Genomic DNA, 24,297 nt, shown 5'->3' with positions numbered 1-24,297 from the left:
TCTCCTTCTGGGCCCCCTATAGTGCAAATGTTGTTATGTTTAATGTTATCCCAGAGGTCTCTTAGGCTGTCTTCGTTTCTTTTCATTCTTTTTTCTTTATTCTGTTCCACAGCAGTGAATTCCACCATTCTGTCTTCCAGATCATTTATCCATTCTTCTGCCTCAGTTATTCTGCTATTGATTCCTTCTAGTGTATTTTTCATTTCAGTTATTGTATTGTTCATCTCTGTTTGTTTGTTGTTTAATTCTTCTAGGACTTTGTTAAACATTTCTTGCATCTTCTCGATCTTTGCCTCCATTCTTTTTCTGAGGTCCTGGATCATCTTCACTATCGTTATTCTGAATTCTTTTTCTGGAAGGTTGCCTATCTCCACTTCATTTAGTTGTTTTTCAGGGGTTTTATCTTGTTCCTTCATCTGGAACATAATCCTCTGCCTTTTCATCTTGTCTGTCTTTCTGTGAATGTGGTTTTTGTTCCACAGGTTGCAGGATTGTAGTTCTTCTTGCTTCTGCTGTCTGCCCTCTGGTGGATGAGGGTATCTAAGAGGCTTGAGCAAGTTTCCTGATGGGAGGGACTGGTGGTGGGTAGAGCTGGCTGTTGCTCTGGTGGGCAGAGCTCAATGAAACTTTTTATCCACTTTTCTACTGATGGGTGGCGCTGGGTTCCCTCCCTGTTGGTTGTTTGGCCTGAGGCTACCCAACACTGAAGCCTACCCAGCACTTTGGTGGGGCTAATGGCAGAGTCTGGGAGGGCTCAAGGAGTACTTCCCAGAACTTCTGCTGCCAGTGTCCTTGTCCTCACAGTGAGACACAGCCACCCCGTACCTCTACAGGAGACCCTCCAACACTAGCAGGTAGGTCTGGTTCAGTCTCCTACGGGGTCACTGCTCCTTCCCCTGGGTCCCGATGCACACACTACTTTGTATGTGCCCTCCAAGAAAAGAGTCTCTGTTTCCCCCAGTCCTGTCAAAGTCCTGCAATCAAATCCCGCTAGCCTTCAAAGTCTGATTGTCTAAGAATTCCTGCTCCCGTTGCCAGACCCCCTGGCTGGGAAGCCTGACATGGGTCTCAGAACCTTCACTCCAGTGGGTGGACTTCTGTGGTATAAGTGTTCTCCAGTTTGTAAGTCACCCACCCAGCAGTTATGGGATTTGATTTTATTGTGATTGTGCCCCTCTACCGTCTCATTGTGGCTTCTCCTTTGTCTTTGGATGTGAGGTATCTTTTTTGGTGAGTTCCAGTGTCTTCCTGTTGATGATTGTTCAGCAGTTAGTTGTGATTCCAGTGCTCTCGCAAGAGAGAGTAAGCGCACATCCTTCTACTCTGCCATCTTGAACCAATCTCTCTGGTTCATGCTTCTTATGTCCTAAGAAATATTTGCATAATCCAAGATCACAAAATTTTTCTTAAGTTTTCTTTAGGTAATCCATTTAGATCTGAGATTCATTTAGAGTTAATTTTTGTAGAAGGTGTGAGGTAACAGTTGAAGTTCACTTTTTGGCAAATGCACCTCCAGTTGTTTCAGTATCATTTGTTGAAAAGACATTTCTACATTGAATTGCCTTGGCATCTTTGTAAAAAAAATGAAAGAACCATGTATGTGTGAATCTATTTGTGGACTCTCTGTTCTGCTCCATTGATCTAAATATTTATCTTTACTACAGTACCACACTGTCTTAATTATTGCAGTTTTTTTAGTACGTCATGAAATAAGGTAGCGTAAGCCTTCCACATTGGTTCATCTTTTTCAGAAGTTCCTTTGACTCTTCTAGGTCTTTTGCATTTTCACATATATTATAGAAGCTGCTTGTCACTTTCTACAACAAAGCCTACTAGAGTTTTGATTGGGATTGCATTGAATCTGTAGATTAATTTTGGGGAGACTTGACACATCTGAACAACATTGAATCTTTTGATGCAAGAACATAGTATATCTCCCCATTCATTCAATTATTTAGATGTTTTTAAAATTCAGGAGTATTTTTTAGTTTTTCAGAGTGTGGCACATACTTCGTTTAATTAGTTAATATTTGTTAAAGTAGTTAATGTTCTTTGATGCTATTGTAAATGGTAATTGAATTTGGTATATTGACCTTGTAAACCTACTTTGCTAAACTCATTAGTTCTAGTAATTTGTGTATCTTTAGGATTTTCTAAGTAGACACTAAATGATGTTGTTTACGTTAAAGATATTTTTACTTTTTCCTTGCCTTTCTGTATGATATTTATTTTTCTTGCCTTGTTTCATTGGCTAGGACCTCTAGTACAGTGGCTGAATAGAAGCTGATGAGAGTGAACATCCTTGCCTTGCTTCTGATATTGGGAAAACATATATTCTTTCATCATTGATATGACAACTGTAGATTTTTTTGTAGATGCCTTTTTAAAAATTGAGGAAATTCCTTTATTTCCTAATTTGCTGAAAGTTTTTATCATGAATGGATGCATGAATTTGTCAAATGCTTTTTCTACATCTATTGAGATTATACTGTGGTTTTTCTTTTTTATTCTGTTAATATGGTTAATTGCACTGATTCATTTTTTTGAACCTTAAACTAACCTTGCATTCCTGGAATAAACCCTACTTGGTCATGGTGTATTTTGCGATACTGATGCTAACATCTCTAGTTAGCACAGACTCCACAAGTTTAAGGGTGCAGTCCCCAACATGACTGCCCTCACTATAGTTGCCGGATGCAAGTTTTAGTGTCCCCAGGCCACCCACATTTCTGACCAACTGACTACAAATTTAGGTGTTTCCACAATCCCCTCAGGTTCAGTAGTTCACTAGAACTACTCATGAAACTGAGGAAAGTGCTATACTTAACGATTACAAGTTTTAATATAAATAATACAAATCAAGACCAGCCAGATGAAGAGATGCATAGGGTGAGGTCTGGGAGAATCATGGGCATGGAGCTTCTGTGTCCTCTCCGTGTAGTATCAGGATGCATTACCCTGCTGGCAAATTGATGTATTCACCAACCAGGAAGCTCACCTGAACCTTGGATTCTAGAGTTTTATTTCCATATCATTATGTAGTCATAGCTGATTGAATCATTCACCATGTGATTGAACTCTCTAGTGACCCTCCTCTCCCCAGAGGTTGGCTGATATCAGTTTCTCAAAGCCTGAATCCTCAAATTACATGGCTGGTCTTTCTGGCATGACCAGTCCAATTTAAGTCATCTTCTAGCATAAACTCAAGAGTAATCCAAGAGCCCACCATGAATAACAGAGACACTACTATAACTGAGGAAATTCCAAGGTTTCCAAAGCTCTGTCCCAGGAAATTGGGACAAAGACCAGACAAGTTTTTTATTGTAAAACTGATAGTTTCTATAAATTTGCTAATATTTTCTCAAGAATTTTTGTGTCTGTGTTCTTGAGGGAATGGTAGTCTGTAGTTTTGTTTTGTTTTGTTTTTCAATGTAAGTGCTTTGTCAGGTTTTGGTATCAGGGTAATACTGGCCTAAAATGAATTGGGAGGGCTTCCCTGGTGGCACGGTGGTTGAGAGTCCACCTGCTGATGCAGGGACATGGGTTCATGCCCCTGTCCGGGAAGATCCCACATGCCGCGGAGCGGCTGGGCCCGTGAGCCACGGCCGCTGAGCCTGCACGTCTGGAGCCTGTGCTCTGCAACGGGAGAGGCCACAGCAGTGAGAGGCCCGTGTACCGCAAAAAAAAAAAAAAAAAAAAAAGAATTGTGAAATATTCTGATTTCCTTTATCTTTTGAAATATGTTCTGTAGAATTAGTATTATTTATTCCCTAAATGCTTGGTAAAATTTGCCAATGAATACTTCTGGGCCTGGAGTTTTTTTTGTGGGCAGGTTGTTTTTGTTGTTCTCACTAATTTTTTCCTTGCTCTTATGATACCATTACTTTTTTTTTAAACGTCTTTATTGGAGTATAATTGCTTTACAATGGTGTGTTAGTTTGTGCTTTATAACAAAGTGAATCAGTTATACATATACACATGCTCCCATCTCTCTTCCTTCCTGCATCTCTCTCCCTCCCACCCTCCCTATCCCACCCCTCTAGGCTGTCACACACCACCTAGCTGATCTCGCTTTGCTACGCGGCTGCTTCCCACTAGCTATCCACTTTACGCTTGGTAGTGTATATATGTCCATGCCACTCTCTCACCTCGTCACAGCCTCCCCCTCCCCCTCCCCGTATCCTCAAGTCCATGCTCTAGTAGGTCTGTGTCTTTATTCCCGTCTTACCCCTAGGTTCTTCCTGACTTTTTTGTTTTTCTTAGATTCCAAATATATGTGTTAGCATATGGTATTTGTTTTTCTCTTTCTGACTTACTTCACTCTGTATGACAGACTCTAGGTCCATCCACCTCACCACAAATAACTCAATTTCATTTCTTTTTATGGCTGAGTAATATTCCATTGTATATATGTGCTACATCTTTATCCATTCATCTCTTGATGGACACTTAGGTTGCTTCCACATCCTGGCTATTGTAAATAGAGCTGCAATGAACATTTTGGTACATTACTCTTTTTTTAAACAACTTTATTGGAGTATAATTGCTTTACCATGGTGTGTTAGTTTCTGCTTTACAACAAAGTGAATCAGTTATACATATACATATGTTCCCGTATCTCTTTCCTCTTGCATCTTCCTCCCTCCCACCCTCCCTATTCCACCCCTCTAGGTGGTCACAAACCACCTAGCTGATCTCCCTGTGCCATGCGGCTGCTTCCCACTAGCTATCCACCCTACGTTTGGTAGTGTATATATGTCCATGCCACTCTCTTCATCACAGCTTACCCTTCCCCCCTCCCCATATCCTCAAGTCCATGCTCTAGTAGGTCTGTGTTTTATTCCTGTCCTACCTCTAGGCTCTTCATGATATTTTTTTTTTCTTGGATTCCATATATATGTGTTAGCATATGGTATTTGTTTTCCTCCTTCTGACTTACTTCACTCTGTATGACAGACTCTAGGTCTATCCACCTCACTACAAATAACTCAACTTCGTTTCTTTTTATGGCTGAGTAATATGCCATTGTATATATGTGCCACATCTTCTTTATCCATTCATCTGTGATGGACATTTAGGCTGCTTCCCTGTCCTGGCTGTTGTAAATAGAGCTGCAATGAACATTTTGGTACATGACTCTTTTTGAATTATGGTTTTCTCAGGGTATATGCCCAGTAGTGGGATTACTGGGTTGTATGGTAGTTCTATTTGTAGTTTTTTAAGGAACCTCCATACTGTCCTCCATAGTGGCTGTATCAATTTACATTCCCACCAACAGTGCAAGAGGTTTCCCTTTTCTCCACACCCTCTCCAGCATTTATTGTTTCTAGATTTTTTGATGATGGCCATTCTGACCAGTGTGAGATGATATCTCAATGTAGTTTTGATTTGCATTTCTCTAATGATTAATGATGTTGAGCATTCTTTCATGTGTTTATTGGCAATCTGTATATCTTCTTTGGAGAAATGTCTATGTAGGTCTTCTGTTTGTGGGCAGGTTTTTGATTATGAATTCAATTTCCGTAATAGATGCAAGACTGACACTAACTCTCTGTTTCTTTTTGAGTTAGTTTTGATAATTTGTATCTTTCAAGAAATTTGTCCATTTCATGTACATGTTGAATTTATTGGTATAAAGCTGTTCATAATATTCTCTTATCATCCTTTTAATGTGTGTAGTATGTGTGGTGATGTGCTCTCTTTTGTCCCTGATATTAGTTATTTTTTGTGTGTTGTTAATTTTTGCCTTTTTTCTTCATCAGTTTTAGACAAGTTTATCAGTTTTACTTTTTTTTTTAAGTCAACTTTTGGTTTTATTGATACTCTGTTGTTTCCTGTCTTCTATTTTGCTTATTCCTGTTCTTGGCTTTATTATTTCTTCCTCTACTTCAGAGTTTCTTAACCCCAGCACTATTGACATTTTGGGCAAGATAATTCTGTTTTGAACATCATTGGATGTTTTGCAGCATCCCTACCCTCTTCTCACAAAATACCAGTAGTGTCTCACTGGTGTAATAACCAAAAATGTCTCCAGACATGGCCAAATATCTTCTGGTGGGAAAAATGGCCCACACAGTTGAGATCCATTGCTCACCTTCTTTTGGTTTAGTTTGCTTTTTTTTCTACCTTCTAAAGGTGGAAGGCATTGATTTTGGACTCCATCACTGCCCCCCACCCCAATATAAGGATTTAAAGCTAGAAACAATATAAGGATTTAAAGCTAGAAACATTTTTCTGTAAACACTGCTTTAGCTGCATGCCACAAATTTTGAAATGTATTTCTTTATCATCCAGCTGAAGATACTTCCTGTTTTCTTTGTGATTTGTTCTTTAACCTGTGACTTCTTATTTCCTCTTCCATTTCATTGGGCTTAATTTGCTCTTCGTTTTGTAGCTTCTCAAGGTGAAAGTTAGACCATTGATTTTTAACCTTTTTTTTAATACTAATAGAAGAATTTAAAGCTAAACATTTCTAAGTACTGCTTTAGATACATCCAACAAATTTTGACATGTTGTGTTTTCATTATCATTCAGTTCAGAATATTTTCTAATTTCTCTGTCATTTGTTCTTTGATTTGTTGCTTATTTTCCAAATTTTGCTATTTTCCTAGTTATCTTATTGTTAATGATTTCTAATTCCATTGTGCTTAGAGAACTTACTCTGTATGATTTTAGTACTTAAATTTATTGAAAATTATGCTTTACAAAGTGCATAACTTAGGGACGTTTATGTAATATATCAAAAGATTTACCAGAGAGAAATTAGAGTGTTTGCTGTATTTGAAATAAGAATTGATTTTTACTGAATTTGATTCATGTGTAATTGTTTCATTTTTTCTTGTTTATTGAAAATGTACATACAGAAAAGTGTATAAATCCTAAGTGTATAGCTCGATGAATTTTCACAAAGGTGAAGAAATAAAATATTATAGACTTACTGTCAACCCTACCTGAGGTAACCATAATCTTCTTTTGATACCATTGGTTTTGCCAGTTTTTAACTTTATACAAATGGGGTTATGCAGTGTGTATTTTTGTGTCTGCCATTTTTTATTCAGCACTATGTTGAAATTTTGAAAATTCATCCATGTTATTGCATAATAGTTGTTCATTCTCAGTGCTCTATAGTATTACATTATATATCAATATGAATGTTCCACAATTTATTCATCCATTCTACTATTGATGGACATTTGAGTTTCCAGTTTTGGGCTAGTATGAAAAGAATGTGTATTCTCTTGTATGTACTTTGGTGAGCATATTTATGTATATTAGTTTGGTGTATGCCTCTGAGGGGAAATGCTGAGTCATAAGGTGTGCATATATTAAGCTTTGATAGTAAGTTTGAAGAAAAACTTATTCATTGTAGTTATTGTTATGCATCCTGTTTAGACACTTGCTTTTTTGTGGTCTTAGTTATTGTGGTGGGGTTTTTTTGTTACTGTTGCGGAAGAAGTAGTATGTTTCTTATGAGGCATTTTTCCTAAAAGTGTGCAGTATTCAAGTTGTACTGTCTTTAATGTTTTTTAAAAAATATGTATTTGTGATAGAAATAAATGTACAAAACTACTTCTTTGAAAGAATTACTTTATTGGCAATAAGCATGATTTTCTTTTATTACAGTGTTCTTCAAACGTTATTGACCACTTTATTATATACCACTAGCAGCAAAAAAATTCTGTATACCTAATATATTTGTATGTGTTGATAATTGTATACATGTATTACTGTACTAATATTTTATAAATACAGAATAAAGTTTAAGAAGAAGAATAAACATAAATAGAAGTTTCACTATTCAGCCAATTCTTTTTCAACTCCCTTTAGGTATATACTTCAGAGACCCCCTGCTCTAAGAAAGCTGAAGTTTATGCTTTAGGATACAGTTAGAAAATATTCATTTAGCGTCATAGAATGTGTTCTTTTCATTGTGTGGAGGACAACATCCATTAGGCACTTTAGGATTAGAAAATAAGTGAAATGAAAATGTTAACAAATTAGGGGTTGGCTCATTAATCCAACAAAGATAGAAGTCTTTCTTTTGTTGGAAGAGAATATTAATTCTGGGAACAGGAGCTTTTATTTTCCTTCCATGGTGATACTACTCTTGGGCCAAATGGTGCCATTTTGTGCAGTTTCAATTCTACGCTTTATTTCATTGACTGCCACCAAACTGCACCCTAAAGAATTAAAAGTTTTCGTATTAGAGCAGTGTTGTAATCAGTGAAAACTCACAGATTTGGTTGAGATAATGACTCCCACTCAAACAGAGAATGTGTTAGCCTGTCTCTTAAAGGGATGGTATTTGCGAAAAAGATTATCTGTGATTTGATGATAAAATGATAGAAATGTCTTTAATCCCTGTCCTTGGAAGTTGTTAAGCATTCAGAGTAAGGGTGTCTGAAAGGAAGACAGTTCATAGTGTTTGTTCTCAGAGGTGTATTTTTGTTTGGAGAAGAAAAGTGTGCTAACCAGATGGATTATTCAGAACATCTCAGCTTTATAGAGAATTTATCATAATGGGTTATTTTAATGGCATATTATTGGAAGGGCTTGGTCAGGCACATAGGCTCAGGGAAGCAAAGAGGTTGTTTCTGAGTGTGCTAGGATGTGATGTGTTCAGCTTCTCTGTTTGCCAGCACTGTTTGGATCGTTATTTTCTGCGTGTACGTATAATTAGACATTATACCGTAAATGTTATACTGTCCTCACAGCCCACTAAGTGATCAAAATACCTATCTTTTCCTTCAGTTTCTTTTTTAATCACTATGGTTGGTTGGTTGTTTCCAGGCTAATTCCAAGTGTTACTGAGAACCTCTCAATTTGTTGCCCCATGTAATATGTTTAACATTGTTTTAGGTAGTATATTTTCAGTCTTGTTAAAAATAATAAGAATATTTGCAGTGGCTAACATTTACTGAATACTTACTAGGTGCTGATGCTTTTACATTATTCTCTAATTCTCACAGTAACCCAGCCAAGGCATGTGGTATTATTCCAGTTTTACAAATGAGAAAACTGTTAATTAGAGAGGTTAAATAATTTGTTCAAAGTTCCACAACTAATGTGAGTTATAGGGCTAATATTTAAACTCAGGGCTTTTTTTCCATTTTTGTTCTCCGGTTTTTCTTTGGACTTCACAACTCTGCTTGTTTGCTTGTGCTATATCTTTTCCACTTGGAATCTCTTCTCCCTATCAGGTCTAGTTTCTAGTAGTTGCAAATGTACTCATCACGTAAGCTGCAGACCAAATGTCCCCTTTTCTAAAGCCCCATTTTCTGATAGCCCCATTTGTAAGTAAACTCTGCATCCTTTAAACTCCCACAACACTTTGTACCTTTCTTCATATATTTGTTTTGCCTTGAGTTATAATTATTCATGTAAATGTCTTAATCTACCAGCTAGAGACTGTCTCTGATTCCTTGCAGCCTAAGACAGTTTTGAACATTGAAGATATGCATTATTTGTTGACATGATATTAGAGGCAAAAAAGTCATCAAAATAGGAGTAAACACTACTGATGCATTTTTTAAAAATTGGAAGAATATGGCAATATGATAAAGATTAGTACATATATGGTCATTTTTGCTTCTTGGTATTTGGAGATCTTGTTAAATTTTACTAGTGGTATAACTAGATATGGCATACATTTTCTGGTTTTGTGGAAAAGTTCATATACTTAGCTATCATTTTATATTTTTTAAGAAGATAATAAAGAAAAATCTGAAAGAGGTGGGAATAACCTGCTGTTTTAATTTTGTTCACAGCAGTGGTTCAGATTGTGTTGTTTTGGTGCTAGCTTTGATAGTAGGCTCAATATAATGCTGGAATTCAGCAATTGGTCATCTTTGGATATATATCTTTTGCATTTAATACCATATGTGGGATGCCACTGTTTGAAATAAGTATACGGTACATAGTCTTTGTCTCTCTAAATAGATTATTTCCATTTATTACTTACTGTAGTATTTCTTTTTTTAAAAATCTCTGCTTCTCTCTCTCTCTTTTAAATGAATTTATTTTTTAATTTTTTGGCTGCGTTGGGTCTTCGTTGGGCTTTCTCTAGTTGCAGCGAGCGGGGGCTACTCTTTGTTGAGGTGTGTGGGCTTCTCATTGCGGTGGCTTCTCTTGTGGAGCACGGGCTCTAAGCACGCGGGCTTCAGTAGTTGTGGCACTCGGGCTCAGTAGTTGTGGCTCGTGGGCTCTAGAGCACAGGCTCAGTAGTTGTGGCGCATGGGCTTATTTGCTCCAAGGCATGTGGGATCTTCCTGGACCAGGGCTCGAACCCATGTCCCCTGCATTGGTAGGCAGATTCTTAACCACTGCGCCACCAGAGAGGTCCCCTTACTATAGTATTTCATTGTTTTTGTTTTACTTGTTCTGAGTTTTCTTCTCAGATTAAGGCAATTAAACCATAACTTACTAAGACGTGGTAGGTGGGAAATTTTATTGATTACCCGTTCAAATTTTGGACAATATTTTTTTGCTTTAAATCTCTTTAAAATACACCTTTTCCCTCTTCTAACTTTTTGATTTACTTTGACATTTCATTCAAACAAAAAAGAACTTAAACCTTTTTATAAATACTTATATGTGATAGAGATTTGGTTGTAATTTATTTATTGAGTTTTGAAGTCTGAGTCTGTGTTATACTAAAAGTTCTGTGTTTTTATTGTTTCTCCCATCTTACATATCCTTGCCATTAATTTGTCTGAACTCTTAAAGCATCCTGAGATATTTTTTTACATCTCGAGAGAGAGAGAGGTTTTTTTATTAAGATAATCTCTTGAAAATGAACATCAAACTACAATGAGGTATCACTTCACTCCAGTCAGAATGGCCATCATCAAAAAATCTACAAACAGTAAATGCTGGAGAGGGTGTGGAGAAAAGGGAACCCTCTTGCACTGTTGGTGGGAATGTAAATTGATACAGCCACTATGGAGGACAGTATGGAGTCGCCTTAAAAAACTAAAAATAGAACTACCATACAACCCAGTAATCCCACTACTGGGCATACACCCTGAGAAAACCATAATTCAAAAAGAGTCATGTACCACAGTGTTCATTGCAGCACTATTTACAATAGCCAGGACATGGAAGCAACCTAAGTGTCCATTGACAGGTGAATGGATAAAGAAGATGTGGTATATATATACAATGGAATATTACTCAGCCATAAAAAGAAACGAAATTGAGTTATTTGTAGTGAGGTGGATGGAACTAGAGTCTGTCATATAGAGTGAAGTAAGTCAGAAGGAGAAAAATGAATACCATATGCTAACACATATATTAGGAATCTAAAAAAAAATGGTTCTGAAGAACCTAGGGGCAGGACAGGAATGAAGACGCAGACTTGGAGAGTGGACTTGAGGACATGGGGAGGGTGAAGGGTAACCTGGGACAAAGTGAGAGAGTGGCATGGACATATATACACTACCAAATGTGAAATAGATAGCTAGTGGGAAGCAGCCACATAGCTCAGGGAGATCAGCTCAGTGCTTTGTGACCACCTAGAGGGGTGGGATAGGGAGGGTGGGAGGGAGGGAGATGCAAGAGGGAGGAGATATGGTGATATATGTATATGTAGAGCTGATTCGCTTTGTTATAAAGCAGAAACTAACACACCATTGTAAAGCAATTATACTCCATTAAAAATGTTTTTTAAAAAAAGAAAATGAACATCAGTCTTTTTCATCCTGTGTCACTTGGACCTTATGAAACTGCTAAGAAAACAAAAGGTGGACAGTAGACAGTAATTCAAAGAAGACCTTTTGGCTCTTGAACTAAGACAGTGGGTAAAATTTCCACAAATTATGAGACTGACAAAAATATTCTTATTGTTAAAATTTAGAAATGTGATTATTAAATATCCATTAAAATAATAAATCAGATTAAAGTAATCAGTAATATAATAATCTGAAGGCTTTTGACATTAACCAGAATATATTAAATGCTTAAAGTTTCAGTTCTGATGACAGGCACTTAAATTTTCCTTTATAAAATTCCGTTATTGTTAATGGTAAACTATTGTAAAAATAATACATTTATTCAAGAGAACTTAGTATAATATTCTAATAGTAGCTAACTTTAGGTAGAGTTTGTTATATTTTGATGTTCAACATAAACTTGTTTATTCCTCATAACAATCATATTGAGGCAAGTACTGTTATTTTTCCTATTTCATAGATGAGAAAACTGAGCACAGAGAAATGAAGGGACTTTTAAAAGGCCACACAATATCTGAACCCAGTCAATCAGGCCTTAGAGTCTGTGCCCTTACCCTCTCTTCAGTATTGCTTGTCACTGAGTGGTTAAGAACTTGGGGTTTGGAGTAACACAGACATGGGCTTAAATCATGGCTGCAACTTATATTCTTGGGACAAGAGCATGTCTCTTTACCTCTCTGAGCCTCAGTATTCTTGTTTATAAAACGAGGGTTTTGAAGGATAAAATGAGGTAATGTATGTTAACTGTTTAGCAGACACTCAGCTTGTTCAATAGATGGTAAGTATTATTATAACAAATACTAATAAGTAAAATGAAAAAAGTCACAAACAGAAGACTGTTAGCATTTTGAGGTGTATCCTCCCAGTCTTTTAAAAATGTGTTTTTTATTTTATTAATATATTTCCTTCTGTTCATGTCATTTTTTTCCCTTGTATAACTTTTTTGGTTTATGTTTCATATTCAAGGAAAGAAGGCTTGAATTTGTCTGTATCACTTAGCAGTAAGGCAAGCCTGTTTCAGCTTCTGTTGTGGCCAAAACTTTTTCTCCCCCTATGTTTAGGAGTAGGTAAGTGGAGATAGAAGAGGACACGGAAGTACATATACCTTTTTTTTTTAAACAACAACAAAAAAGGGATTATGTTTGAATTAAAATTTCTTATATGATGTCTACAAATCAGTAAAACATAGGACCCTAGAAGTAGGCAAGAGAATACTTGTTAGTGTCAATTTTATTAAAAATGACAATGAGATCCTAATTTCAAAATATTTAGAGTTGTTAACTGAAAACAGTATACCTGAATGAACAGTCTTAATGAACATAGACTATTTCTTCTTGATGAGTGAGACAGATAGGAATCTGACCATGTATTGCATTGTTAAATAAATTAACTGGGTGAATTTATTTAGCAGTACCTAAACTAATCCCCCTTTCTATAGCCTCAGCAACAAAACATGGCTAATACTCTTTTTTTCCCCCTTTTTTCCTCCCTTTTAGGTCTACACACAATGAGCTGGAAAAGAATCGGTGAGTCAGTGATGAGGTGCAGCTTTCATATATGTTAAAAAGCAAACTCAACATTTGACCTGTGAAAATATATTGCATGTGTAGTTATAACTTTTTTACATGTGTAACACATCATGGTTCTGATATATGAGTATTCTCTCCAAAAAGTAGTCTGCTTACACTATCTAAACTGGAAGACATAAATATACTCTAAGTTTATTTGAATTTTGAGTTTATGTTGAGCGTTCTTTGTTTCTGTCTCAACGGGTTGATTGTGATAGGCTCATGGCTTAAATATGGTCTTTCTAAAGGATTAGGTTTCTGTAATGTAGCTAATAACTATTATGGAAAATTGTAGGATATTGAATTTCTCTTTCTTTGCAGTCCATTCATTCATTCATGCATTCAACAAATCTTTATCTTGCACCATCTATATGTCAGTGCCAGACAGGCGTAATGCTTTACATAGTAAATACAAGAATGTGTAAGGCAGTTTCTGACCTTAAGGAATTTATAGCTTCCTGGGAGAGAAAGATAAGTAATTAAAATACTGTATAGTGTGGTAAGTATGATGATGGAGAAGCAGAGGATGCTGAAAGATCATTTTTGAAGGTCACCTGATTCTCTCTTGAGGGAGTCATAGAAGGCTTTCCAGAGGATAGTGAGCACTGTTTATTGAGGAAACTGCAAGAGGTTCAGTATGAGTATAAAATATGGTAGCATGAGGCAAGCCAGGCCAGATGTTGACAATTATGCTGAAGAGTTTGGACTTTTTCTGAGAGCAGTAAGGAGCAGCAGTTGCATGGTTTTAAGGTGTGTTGTCTTACGATCAGATTTGGGTTTTAGAAAGATCACTTTGGCTACAGTGTAAAGAATTGGCTGATTGGCAGAAGGGATCTCAGAGACAAGAAAACTCTTTGGAGGCCATTGGAAGCCTCCAAGGTAAGAGATGATGGTAGCCATTGGAGATAGAAGTAGAATAAAGAAATAGTATGGAATATAATCAGTAGAAACTGGTGATTAGTTGGCTATGGAAGGTTAAGTTTTAGATTGTATTATCATTTACTAAAAAAAGGAATATAGGAAGAGGACAAGTTTTGGGGGAAAGATGAGGATTGAATGACTAAATATTCTCTTTTTGGTACAGAGGTTAAAGTAATAAGCAACAAACTGGAATTGTTTATATTAGCCATTTAAAAATTATATAAGTTTCAGATGTACAGCAGTATAATTCGACATCTCTATGCACTAAAAAGTGATCACCATACAGTTGACCCCCTTCATCCATTGCACCCTGCCCCACAACCTCCTTCCCCTCTGGTAACCAGTAATCTGTTCTCTGTATATATAGGTTTGTTTTTGTTTTATTTTGTTTGTTTTGTTTTTTTAGATTCCACATACAAGTGAAATCATAGGTATTTGTCTTTCTCTGTGTGGCTTATTTCACTTAGCATATACCTTCAAGGTCCATACATGTTGTCACAAATGGCAGAATTTCATTCTTTTTTATGGCTGAGTAGTATTCCCTCGTGTGCATATGTGTGTGTGTGTGTGTGTGTGTGTGTATACACACATACATATACATGCTACATCATCCATTAATCCATTGATGGACACTTAGGTTATTTCCATATCTTTACTACTGTAGATAATGCTGCAGCGAACATAGGGGGGCATATATCTTTTCAAATCACTGTTTTCCTGTTCTTTGGATAAATACCCAGAAGTAGAATAGCTGGGTGTACCACCCATTTTTGACAAACAAGATTTCTACGACCTTCAACTTTTTGTCCTGCCCTTTTTAAAATAGAAGGGCCCTTACATATTGACTAACCCAGCTGCCTCATTGCAGATGAATTTAAATGTCAAACCCTCTTGAAGAGGCTTAGCATTTTCCTCCAGGCTGACTTAGTGGCTTTTACCACTTTATTTGCACAATGCTCTGTTCATATCTCCTATTGTAAAATTTAATCAGGTAGTCTTATAATTATCTGTTTATATGTCTCTTTCTGCCAAATGACTATGACTACCTCAAAGGTATGGATTCTGTTTTGTTCAGTTTTGTATCCTTGGTGTCTAGCGTTTGATGCATGTATAGTAGATGATAGCTTTAATACTGAACGAAGGATAAAACTGGAGCAAAGTTCAGTGGTCTAGTCAAAAATGTTTTGCTAGTTTGAGGCAAAGCAGTTTGGCAGGAAATGTTTTATTTTAAAGAGTCTCTTTTCTGTCTTATATTTCTAGTATATTAAAGCAAGTATCTGGGTAGTTTAAACATGGCAAAAGGACTAAGAAATAACAGCTTTGAAGATACTAAAAATAAAACCTTCTCTTGACCTTTAGAGCACAGAGTGTATTTTTGGGCCATATGTTTTCAATACTGATAAACATGTGGCTTTTATAATTATTTCACCCACATGAATGTGGCCCTTGGGAGACCCTCATTGGAAATCTAGCAAAAACCTTTGTTTAACAAGAGAGTAAAAAGACTGTTTAGTAAAGTATTTGGAATTGAGCTTTTAAAACCTTTGAGTAAACTTCAATGCATTCTGTATATCAATTCTGACTTATTGATAACCTTATCACCCATAGTATTACTTTGATATTCCCTGTAAATTGTTTAATCTAGTATTTGTCTATAGCACTGGAGTAGCCATGTGTGGCTTTTATCACCTGGACTGTACCTGATCTCTGCTCTCTCCAGTGAAGCCTTTTTGTTCCCGTTTTATTTACTTAGGTCTAAGACTTTCTAGCTGGTTTCCTACCCTACCTCTCTTAAAGCATGGTTCACTCCTCCTTTTCTGTCCTCTTCTGATAGTCCTAGATGTCTTTATTTCTCAAATTATGTCTTCTCCTCTCTCCTGTCTTCCCTCCTGTTCTTTTGTCCTCCCTCCCTCTCTTCTTTGAGGTTGAAAGGTAATATAGAATTAACCTTTCCAAGATATATTTGTTTTTAAAAGGGATATTTATCAATATGAATAAATCTCTAATTTAGTGGAATGTGTCAGAGGATGAGTGTTAAAGGAAGAATCCAATTGAATAACCTATATTTCACTTCTGAAAAGTGGATCTAACAAGAAAACAAAAATATTGGTAGACACAGGATGGTTTAAAGGGAGGAGTGGAGGGATGTTTTAGCCAACGAGCAGGAAAGCATCACAAGAATATTTTTAATATTTAAGTCTGTATTGCTATTACTTTTTAGGTCCCCACCCAATTCTATTTAATGATCCTTTTTTCTAAGGCAGTGTTTTTATTTGACATAGTAAATAAAAAGTTAACGTAGATTTGGCATCCTTTAAAATAAATAGAATTTTGGCTTTACCTTTCATTTGCTTTTGAGTGTGAGCTTATATGAGGAAAGTAATTCACTGTCAAAAGAGTGATTTGATTTTGTTTTCATTCTGAAAATATATTCCTGAAGCAAGTCATATTTTTGAAATTTTGCCACTCTACATACAATATGTTCATATAAAAAGTTTTTTTAAAAAGCTTAGTTCTAAAAGCTTGCATATAAAGCTACTCCAAGTTAGTGGGTTTTTTTTACTGAGGCAATGCAGTGAGAATTATAGTAGATGATTTTAAATTGTTAGTGAATGACAGAGTAATTCCAGATGGCTATCTTTTTCAAAAAATTTATCTATCTATTTATTTATTTTGGGCTGAGGTGTGTCTTTGTTGCTGCTTACGGGCTTTCTCTAGTTGCAGAGAGCGGGGGCTACTGTTCATTGCGGCGCACGGGCTTTTCATTGTGGTGGCTTCTCTTTGTTGCAGAGCACGGCCTCTAGGCACACAGGCTTCAGTAGTTGTGGCACTCGGGCTCAGTAGTTGTGGCTCGTGGGCTCTAGAGCGCAGGCTCAGTAGTTGTGGCACACGGGCCCAGTTGCTCCGCGGCATGTGGGATCTTCCAGGATCAGGGCTCGAACCCATGTCTCCTGCATTGGCAGGCAGATTCTTAACCACTGTGCCACCAGATAAGTCCCCAGATGGCTGTCTTAAACAGAGCCCTAAGATTGTTGAAGCCCTGGGTCTGGCCTTGAGGAGACAATAGCCAACAAATGTTGAGGTTCGTACTCCCAGATTTCAGAGGGTCTGGCAAGCACAGAGTAGTTTTCTCTGGCCCACAATTACCCCAAGATGCCTATTGCCCATTAGGGAGCTTTTAGGTAGTTTCAGACCTGATAAAGAAATTCAGATTCTTTTTTGGTCCTGGGTTTCTTAGGTCCTGGGTTTCTTTTTCTGCCTAAAACCTTGATGGTTTCACTGAGCCTGGTCTAGGTGGTACAGAACATTTGTTACCTGTGTATTCACCCTGTCCCTCTAGACCTACAAGAGGTTTTAACAGGCTCAGGAGGTAGAAGTAAAGGGAAGTAGAATACCTTTAGCTGTTCTGCATTCCTCGGGAGCCTTTGTGAATCATCTCATGGTAAAATTAATTTTACTTTTGAGTCTTTGAGATTTGAAAATTAAGAATTTACATTGCTCCATTGGCTTATTTTATAAGTTGGGTCCTTTGCCAGAGAAGAAACCATTCAGTACAGATTTTAGATCACTTAATTGCTTTTTCATTTTCTTAATTCAAATTACTGAAGATGATTTTGAAAGAGTCAACAACTTTAATAGGACTTTAATTATCAAGAACCTTAGTGCTGACAGCAGGAGAGGCCATTTAACCTTAATAGTTGTCATTCCATTGAAACAAAAGGCTTACTCTTATCCCCACTTTGGCAAAGCTAAAAGGACCACATGAGGACACGGGACTTACAATGCCTTCCTAGGCAGAGCAGAAGTACCCCGAGTATTTGTGATAAAAGAGAAGCATGCCCAGTGAATGGTAATAGGTGTCCTCCATATAGAGGTTTTCTTATACCTCTGAAGGAATGGTGAAAATGAGCATTTATTGAGTACTTACTGTATTCTCCCACTATGCAGAACCATTGTTTAATCCTGTAAGGTAGGAAGGCAGAAAGTATAGATCAAAGTGTTATTAAAAACTATCCATTTTGACCATCATAACTACAATTTGAAACAAGTTGATGGGAACACAAAACAGTCAATCATGATCATATCTGATCATAAATATGATAGCAATGTGTAATATCAGTCTTTCTCTTCAGTAAGGATTAATCAATACTGTTTTTGGCATCATGGTAGATAAAATGAAGTATAAGATACCCTGTTCTATCCTTAAGGTTAAGGCCATTGTAGTTTGGTAGTTATAAGTTGCCTCTTTCAATACCAGGATATGTATGATATGTTAACAATTAATGTCCAGAGGGATGTATTAAAATTGTTTGTCAAATTGAAGGGTGAAACCCATTAAGTAGTCTATGCAGTCATTTTAGTGAGTCATTTGAAAAAGAAGTAGAATAGAATAGATACCAAAGTGCATTGCTTGAAGTAAAGTTAAATGTAGAATTGTGAAATTTGTATATACTGGCTCGTGATGTAAAAATGCTGTGGTCATAGTGAAACAGCTACTGCCTGGATAGTCACGGAGAATGTATCCTGAGCCATGAGGAAGAGAGAGACTTTGAATCTAAGGAAAGAATAAGGAAAGGGGTCAGAGCCATGGAAGCAGGAAGGTGGCATCATAAACTCTGTCCAGGAAAGAGTGAGTAGACCATATATAGTGGAAGAGTAGAGTCTATCAAATTGGTGTTGGGAAATGAGGCCAGAAAGGTGGTTTGATATTAGACTGCAGTGTTATTGAATGTCAAGGAATTTGGATTTTATTTTGTTGGTAGTAGTGAGTTTTTGAGACCGTTGATCAAAACATACACATACAAACACACACACGCACACACAGACATGCGCCCATACACACACATACTCTAGCTGTGAAATCAGGGAGACTGGTTTGGATATTCTGAAGTAGCCCAGGTAGGAGAAGGATATAAGAACCAGCATTCAGTTGATGGAATTAGGAATAGAAAGGGACAGAGCAGACTAAGAAACAGTGTAAAGAAAGAATATTATTTTCCGTTAACTGCTACTATTCATTCCTCCTTACATTTCATTCTTTACATAGCAGCAAGAGTAATCTTAAAGGATATATCACGTCATGCCATTTCTGTTTACAATCCTCCACTGGCTTCCTATTGCAACTAGATAAAATCTATGGCCGACAAAGTCCTACCACTCTATCCCTCATCTCCTGTGGTCCAGCTGGCACTGTTTTCTTTCTTTTCCTCAAACACACCATGTTTATTTCCATCTTAGGGCTTTTGTACCTGCTGTTTCTTCTGCTTGGAAAGCCCTTGCTCTAGTATTTCATCATTATTTAGTTCTCAGTGTTCAGGTCATCTCCTTAGAGAAAAGTATTTGCCCCCCAGTCACTTTCTATCCCATTGCCTTTTCTGTCACCTTAACATTGATCTCTGTATGAATTATTTATTTGTTTGAGTTATTTGACTTCTTTTACTAGAATATAAGTTTCAGGAAGGCAGAGACTTTGTCTTACTTACCCTTAGCAGATAGCAGTCATTCATTAAACGTTCACTGAATGAAAAAATGATTAAATGTGCTATTGAGCGTATCTATAATCAATGTTATTTATTGAATTATAATGACAAGTGAAAAATGACAAATATATAAAATACTCTTGAGCGCTCAGAAGACATATTATTATAATAAAACAGTTTCATAGGAGGTAAATGGAAAACAATGAATTCTTAAAATGTAAATAAATTATATGGAAAAAACTTGATAACTGGCAACATACTAAAGGATTTTTATGATGCAGAACTTTATCCTGCTCATAAGAAAAGAATCGGTAACTTTTTTTTTAGAAGCTAATTGATTCTTTCAGTTCATTAAGATATCACATAGCACACTAAAAAAAAAGACAGGTAATTTTGTAAAGGGGAGCAGTTTACCTGATGGAGTTTATGCTGCACTTGTGAGGTCTTTACTCTTTTCTCATTCCATGACTTGAAAATGGTTAAGCATTTTTTGAGGTAAAGATTTATATATACTTGGAGACTAGAATATCATAAATAATTTCAACTTTTTTGTGTTAGAATTTTTGGTGTATTATGTTTATCTCAGTGGTATGGACATGATAATGGATACAGGTTTTTTTTTTAGACTATATACATGTCCTCATTTGACATGGACATTTTGACAGAGTGATTGTTTTGGTCTACATTATCTTAGAACAAGACATAAGAGTATGTCTTGACCGTGGGTTAGGCAATTGTTTCTTAGTGTATCACCTGACTATTTAGGATTCCTTGGCAGGAAGAGCATATCTTAAATGGTTTTAGCTGCATATTTTGGGTGCTTTAATGACACTTGTTTAAAAAGAACATATGCTTTTATGTACAATGTACATATTCTAGAAAAAAATGTACATTTGTTAGGAGAAAAAACATGCAAGATTGGTTTGGTAGAACTTTCATTAAAACTCTTATCTCAACTAATATTGAAGGATATTTGCTTGCATTAAAAACAGGTTATGTGGGACTTCCCTGGTGGCGCAGTGGTTAAGAATCCACCTGCCAATGCACGCAGGACACGGGTTCGAGCTCTGGTCCAGGAAGATCCCACATGCCATGGAGCAACTAAGCTCACGTGCCACAACTACTGAAGACCACGTGCCTAGAGTCCATGCTCCACAACACAAGAGAAGCCACTGCAGTGAGAAGCCCTCACACCACACGAAGAGTAGTCCCCACTCACTGCAACTAGAGAAAGCCCATGCATAGCAGTGAAGGCCCAACGCAGCCAAAAATAAATAATTTTTTTAAAAAAAAAGTTATGTAGTTAAGGAAACTATACCTTTATTGTAGGTTTGAAATATATAACTGCAGCTGGATCAAAAGTCTGTAGTTTTACATTGGGTCCAATAATTCTGGAAAGTTCAGTTGAAAGATTTTCTTAGCTTTGGCTTATTACTAAGATATAAATTTCATTATGAAAATACCTCATAGTAACTTCCTTAGCCTGATAAAAAGGTCATTTATGAAAAACCCACAGCTAACATTGTACTTAATGGTAAAAGACTAAATTCTTTCCCCTAAGATCAGGAGTAAGACAAATATGTCTGCTCTCATGCCTTCTACTCAACGTTGTACTGGAGGTTCTAGTCAAGACATTTAGGTGAGAGAAAGAAATAAAAGGCATTCAGATTGGAAAGGAAGAAGTAAAACCATTTCTACTTGCAGATGTCATAGTCCTGTCTTATGTATAGAAAATCCTAAGGAATACACATAAAAAACTAGGTTCATTAAAAAATTTAGCAAAGTTGCAGGGTTCAGGATTGACACACAAAAACCAGTTCTGTTTCTATAGATCAGCAGTGAACAATCTGAAAATGAGTTTAAGAAAACAATTCTATTAACAATAGCATCTAAAAAAAATCAAATACTTAGGAATAAACTTAACAAGGGAGGTGAAAGATTTGTACACTGAAAAGTACAAAACACTGTTTAAAGAAATTAAAGAAGACCTTAGCTGGAGAGAGATCCTGTGTTTATGGATTGGAAGACTTAATATTGTAGTACTCCCCATATTGATCTGCAGATTCAATGCAAGCCCTGTCAAAATCCCAGCTTCTTTTTTTAAGCAGGGATTTACAACTAATCCTAAAGTTCATATGGAAATGCATAATACCCAGAGTGGCCAAAACAATCTTGAAAAGAACAAAGTTGGAAGATTCATACTTCCCAATTTCAAAACTTACCACAAAGCTATGTAACCAAGACAGTGTGGTATTGATGTAAGTATTCTTATACTTACAGACTTATAGATCAATGGAATAGATTCCAGAAACAATCCCTCATATTTATGGTAAATTAATTTTCGACAGGGATGCCAAGACAATTCAATGTCTTTTCAACAAATGGTGCTGATACAACTGGATATCTATATGCAAAATAATGAAGTTAGATCCCTATCTCACACCATATACACAGATGAACTCAAAATGGATCACAGACCTGAATTTAAGGTATAAACTGTTATAAAATTCTTAGAAGAAAACCTGAGAGTAAATATTTGTGACTTTGGCCTAGGCAGTGGTTTCTTACATAAGACACCAGCAGCACAAGCAACACAAGAAAAAATAGATACGTAGGACTTTATCGAAATTTAAAACATTTGTGCTTCAAAAGACACCATCAAGAAAGTAAAGACAAATTACAGAATGGGAGAAAATACTTGGAAAACATATATCTTTTAAGAGACTTGTATCCAGAATATATGAAAAACTTTTACAACTAAACAATAAAAAGACAGCCCAATATAAAAATGGGCAAAGATTTGAACAGATATACAGAGGGTCAATAAGCACATGAAAAGATGCTCAACATAACAATCATTAGGGAAATACAAATCAAAACTATTGAGATAACCACTTCACCACTCACTAAAATGGCTAATTGCTCAGCAACTTTGTGGTCATCCTTTCATCATACCAGTCACCATTGGCTGGGGAAAAGGTCTGAAAAAGTCTACTGACCTTTTGGCACTTAAAAAGTGCTGATTTCATCATTGTCTGATGGCATTGCACAGATGACTCAACACTTTACAACTGCTTAAGATGTGTAATTAACCACAGATAAATTTCCAATATATTATATGGTGCTACTACCTAATGTGGTTCGAGTACTTGATAATGAGGAAAGATTGAGTTCTGTAGCATATAAAAAGGGAATATTTAAAGATTTTTCAGAGCCTCTAATTAACAATGAAATTTAACAAAATTAAGACCATATATTGAAAGGATATAGTAATTGTATCAGTTTCACTTAAGGTATACTAAAATATAACTTGACTGTATTTGTCAGGCCTTGAACAACAAAATTTTAAAAATATAGCTGTGGGGGGCTTCCCTGGTGGCACAGTGGTTAAGAATCCGCCTGCCAATGCAGGGGACATGGGTTCAAGCTCTGGTCCGGAAAGATCCCACATGCCACAAAGCAGCTAAGCCCGTGCGCCACAGCTACTGAGCCTGCTCTCTAGAGCTCGCAAGCCACAACTCCTGAGCCCAAGTGCCACAACTGCTGAAGCCTACGCTCCTAGAGCTGGTGCTCCACAACAAAGAGAAGCCACCACAATGAGAAGCCCACGTACCACAACGAAGAGTAGCCCTTGCTCACCGCAACTAGAGAAAGCCTGCGCACAGCAACAAAGACCCGACGCAGCCAAACATAAATAAGTAAATAAATAAATAAAATTTTTTAAAAACACAGTTCTTTGGAGGGTTTTTTGAAGAAAAAGAAAAAAGAAAAAGTATAGCTGTGGAGGGAAGGAAAAACGGCATTGTCCAGATAGCAGGAAACAGCTACTGATCTTGTTTTCTGATTAGGCAAGTAAAAATGATGGCTGTTTCCTCTTTTTAGTCTAAAGATGGAAAACTGGCCCTTATTTTTTAAATTCATGTAAAAGTCCCTGAAGAAGTTAATTTTATTCTTTGTACTTTTTTAGACAGTAGGAGTCCAGTTACAGTACTGAGTTATCGAGGGTAACTACAAAACCCTAAAAAAGTAGCTATGGACTGGAAAGTAGGGGACACATATTTAATAGAATTTGGCTATTTATGAAACTGTAGAACCAGCTATATAGAGATGTTAACATTATCAAACAGTATGCAGAGTAACATCATCATTTGTCAGAGACATGTAATTGATGCATTTACTGTTGTATGCAAGTAAATGAATATTTTAACTGTAGTTTTGTAGGGATAGGAACACTGAAAACTGTAGACAAACTAAAAATAGCTGTCCAAGTGCAGAGATAGGCACCTGTTAGAGTTCAATTCAATTATGTTGAATGTTATATGAGATAGAGATGAAGTAATGGGTGGGTTTTAGAGGTAAAATTTATGGAAGCATAGCCAGGATAAAATTACACATCTAAAATGCAGCCTATACAGTGAAGTCATTGCAGCAGTGTCTAGACAGATTCACAATTTCTATATTGACCTTTGTTAGAAATAGCTCATTAAGGCTAAGCTTTCTATTCCCTGACTCAGGCTGCAAGGTGACAGAGGCTGACTCAGATAAGGATTGCATTCTAGAAACTAAGTGTTCTCAGAACTTCAGTTATCCAATTCCTAA

General features: G+C 36.5%; 1 protein-coding gene across 2 annotated transcripts in view; it reads left to right on the top strand.

The window, feature by feature from the left end:
- MXI1 (MAX interactor 1, dimerization protein) overlaps positions 1–24,297 on the top strand; it is a 97,534-nt gene that overhangs the window by 37,185 nt on the left and 36,052 nt on the right. For both annotated transcript variants that reach the window (XM_059054902.2, XM_059054905.2), the window contains exon 3: positions 13,226–13,255. In XM_059054902.2, coding sequence (XP_058910885.1) covers positions 13,226–13,255 — 30 coding nt within the window. The remainder of the gene's footprint in view (positions 1–13,225; positions 13,256–24,297) is intronic.

This window comes from Kogia breviceps, chromosome 2 (assembly GCF_026419965.1).
Source record: "Kogia breviceps isolate mKogBre1 chromosome 2, mKogBre1 haplotype 1, whole genome shotgun sequence".
NCBI classification, from domain to species: Eukaryota; Metazoa; Chordata; class Mammalia; order Artiodactyla; family Physeteridae; genus Kogia; species Kogia breviceps.
Note: the sequence above shows the minus strand (reverse complement) of the source record. Positions and strands in the feature narration are given on the sequence as shown.